Consider the following 3759-nt stretch of genomic DNA (forward strand, 5'->3'; position numbering starts at 1 on the left):
CAGCCAACAAATGGCACAATGTTCCAGAAGTTCCGATTGATCAGACATTCACTTGAGGAAATACATAAATGAAGAATGGGCAAATCGAAACATCATTTGGATTCATACAATCATCATCATCATTCCACTTTTTTTTTTACCCATGGCTATGTAACTGTTGCGCAACGTTCTGTGCACGTCAAAAGTATCGTGAAACAAGATTTTGAGTTTTTGGACTTTATTGACAGGGTCGGACGAGGGTGGGCAACTGAAAAAACGTGGTCACGGTCGCGTGCTGTCAGAAATCGAGCCATTGGTCCAAGTAGACGCAGTTGGACGGCGAGATCTCGCCGCCTTCGCGGCAGTCGTCGAAAACCTGCCGAAACAAAAAAACTAAACGGAACATTCGGCGCTAGCTGGCAAAACCTGCAGTCAAAATACATTGCAAGCAGTTGAGCCAAACTGAAGCCCCTTCAATTCGTCACTTTAGGCACTGGCGCCCTCTGGCTTCCACCAAAGGGAACACCACAAGAACTTTTTGTGCTGCCAACGTCAGGCAAGCAAAGCGGAAGATGAGGTTCGGGTTCAAAGGTCGAGTCGTTTGGCTCGTATCCGTCTTCCGGTTTTGCCGCGGCAAGCGACTGTCCTACTCGGAAGACACCAGCGCTTTCCATCGTGTGGCCGACTTTATATCTGACCTGAACGATGTCATTTTTCAAAAGCGTGTCCAAATGAGTTGAGGAGCTTCATTTAGACAAAAGCAGTGCTTTGCGACCCTGACAGGCAATGAGCAAAGGACATTTTCTCTCCTGGCGGCAGGGCTGAGAGCGTTGCGTAACGTTACCGGGCAGAGCCCACAGGGCGTCTTGACAAGGCCGGTGGGCGCCACGGCGGCATTGACAGCGCGGTACAGCTTGATGCGTCCATCCACGCTGCCCAGCGTTCCCTCCTTGGCCGCCATCACGTTCAACTCCACCTTGCCGTCGTACACCAGCGTGTCCAGGATGGTCTCCGTGTCGTCCATGGACAGCTCCACCTGGCCGAGAGTAAGGTCAGAGGTTAAGAGAGGGGATGTTTGGGTTGGCCCGAGGGGGCGGGGCTACCTTGCTGATGCCCAGCTCGCTGATGTACTTCCAGACTTCGTGCGAGGTGGCGAAGGAACTATTCCTCTGCAGGATGGGACTCTGCTTGCTGTCCTGCGCCGACTCCGCCTGAGCGGCACCACGCCACGCGAGCGTTAGAGGCTAATTAAGCCCGTCCCTTCCGATAATCACGACGGTAGCGCCAAAGCCGTAGAAAGCAAAGGGTACGTCATCATCATCATTTTGTTTCAGTTCCCGCCAAAATGGATGTTCTTTTCCACCCATGCGAAGCGCAATTCAGCTGCGGCGGAGTTTTGGGGATCGGGGTGCCATCAAAACGAACGCTTCAGACAGTTTTCAAAACGCATCCCACCCTCCCTTTTTTTTCCAGCTCTCAAACTAGCTAAAGTGGAAGTTTTGAACTTTTGAAATGACAAACAAATTGAGACGCCGTCGACTGGATTCCGCGCATGTTTTGGCAACGTCACGGGCAAAATATTCCACCAATTGTAAATCTAACGAGCGACGCTGCCGGTTGCCAGGTTGGCGTGAACCAACGAAATTCCGCTTTTCCCGAAGAAGGCGGCCATACGAATAAGATGACTCGTCAAGTCAAGACAAATCGTACGACGGGAGTCGCTCCACTTTCTGCGCTACGTTGGCCTCCATCTTGATTGATGGCGTGATGATGTCATCCATCTCCAATCACAGCCGACCGCACGTCCTCCAAAAACAGATCGGTCGCTTGTCAATGAAGCCGGGTGACAAAAATGGCGCCTCTCCTGCCACTTTGATTTCTACGACTTGGCGAGCGCCGCCGGCTTGGAGCTTCGCCGCCCCCGCAAGCGATGTTACCTTGCTGTGCAGAAACTTGAAGCACTGCTGGTTCAAAACCTCCACAAACTCCGACTCAAAGTCCTGGTCGCTGTACCAGGCGCCGCCTGTCACCGAGCGGTCAGGCTGCACGTTGTACAGCATGTACACTTTCTTCTTGGAGGCCTGCACGCACGCACACGCACGCATAAAGGCGATACAGGTTGCCGTCGGTCACCTCACTTTGAAAAGCGATCGGCCGCAATGTTACACAACGTTTGCCATCTGGAGGCAGCAACGTGTTGCCATGGCGACGCAGGTCGCACCCCGACTCACCGCCACCGACTTGACAGCTTTGATGAGTTTTTTGCTCTCGAGGTTCTTGAGGATCTTGTTGATCTCGGTCAGAGGGAGGTTGCTCTTGAAGCGGATGTCTCGGCTCCAGATGCCTGCGCACGCGCACACCCGCAAAGTCACATGCGCACCCACGCGCACACTCCCAACTCAGACAAAGCCCCACCTTTGTTTGCGGCATCTTCGATGATCTGGTAGACGAGCTTCTCCTGGTTGTCGGAACCTTTCATCTTGCTGACGTCACACACGCACGGCGGGTCACGTGACGCGGTCAACGCGCGTGTTGCGAATGCGTGTTACCTGGCAGTCTGCGTGTCCTTCAGCCTGTAGAGGAGCCCGTTGCTGTTCTGGAGCAGATCCAGAAAACCCTGGCGCACAGGTCAGGCAGAGGTTAAGCAGGGGTCAGGCAGAGGTCAGGCAAGATACGGCGAGGCCGCCACGGACCAGCGAGAGCAGTTTGTTGATGGAGGCGGCCCTCTGCTTGGCATCCAGGTGCGGCATGTCGTTCTGGATCACCTGGTCCGTGATACCGTGAGGAAACTGCTGACACAGCGCCTTGATCCTGAAAAAACAACAAGTCAAGGGATGTATGCCTCGCAAACAGATGCTCTTTTTGCTGCGATCGAGATTACACATTTTGGAATGAAGGGATGGAAGTTTTTTTTTTTTTTTTAAAAAGTGCTTTTCTGGCCATAATTAAATGTGAACCATGAATTCATTCCTATGACAGATTCATTAATTATTCCAACAGTCGGCTGCAGCCCAGCTGTCAACTATTGTGTGTTAGAAACTGTTTTATTCCTGCTCGTTTTCACACACAGGCAGCAAGAGAAGGTTGAATTGTGCAGGGATCGAAGTTGCTCGTGACATTGCATCACTTTCGACAACTTCCCAGTTGGACAATGTCTAGCAGAGCTCATATCAACCGGTTCGTGTCAGGCAGAAAACAAAGTCACGTGACCAAACGCATTAATCGCGTCATTCGCGAGTGGGGATGACTCGCATTCGGAATCATCACGAAACATGTCAAGCGCATAACTTGATGGTGAAATGTTTAGACTGCGAAACGTAAAAAGAAGTGAAAGTTGTGTTGAAGACAACAAAGTGTCTGACCTGTTTTCGACTTCGGCGGGTTCACAAATGTTCGATTCCTTCTTCACTTTCACTTCGGACATTTTGAACAGACTCTTCGCCACTCGGAATAACTTTTGGATACTTGAATAATCGCCGATGACCCTTTGTACACGTTGTTGTCGCTTTAGCCGGTTAGCAGCTAGCCACCATGCTACAATCTGACCGGGGTCCTTAAAAGCCAACACAGACGCATGGACGACCAAAATATGCCCGATGGACGACCAAAATATGCCTGATCGAAACTATACCGATTGCCGAATGACAAAACACATCTTGAGCCTCCTTGCCGCCGCCGGTTATCATTATTATGCATGAATAATTGTTTATGTTGATATCCGACAAAATATGGTCGCGGCTAACAAAAGCTGCAAAACACACACCGCTGAACGGGGTCCTC

General features: G+C 51.3%; 1 protein-coding gene across 2 annotated transcripts; it reads right to left on the reverse strand.

Annotated features, from left to right (window-relative positions):
- Positions 1 to 200: 200 nt before the first annotated feature.
- On the reverse strand, positions 201 to 3759 carry LOC148332929 (DNA-directed RNA polymerase III subunit RPC6-like). Of its 2 annotated transcripts, XM_088302391.1 has the most exons (9): positions 3342 to 3756; positions 2673 to 2790; positions 2529 to 2596; positions 2395 to 2462; positions 2211 to 2323; positions 1917 to 2060; positions 1083 to 1190; positions 824 to 1015; positions 201 to 355 (listed from the first exon to the last, which is right to left on the reverse strand). In XM_088302391.1, the coding sequence occupies exons 1-9, from the start codon at positions 3401 to 3403 to the stop codon at positions 278 to 280; spliced, it is 951 nt and encodes a 316-aa protein (XP_088158517.1). In that variant the 5' UTR covers positions 3404 to 3756; the 3' UTR covers positions 201 to 277. The 2 variants fall into 2 exon arrangements, with proteins under 2 accessions (XP_088158517.1, XP_088158516.1); XM_088302390.1 differs by having other exon boundaries at positions 201 to 1015; positions 3342 to 3759.

This window comes from Idiotropiscis lumnitzeri, chromosome 8 (assembly GCF_059441095.1).
Source record: "Idiotropiscis lumnitzeri isolate Australia: NSW breed Sydney's pygmy pipehorse chromosome 8, RoL_Ilum_1.0, whole genome shotgun sequence".
NCBI classification, from domain to species: Eukaryota; Metazoa; Chordata; class Actinopteri; order Syngnathiformes; family Syngnathidae; genus Idiotropiscis; species Idiotropiscis lumnitzeri.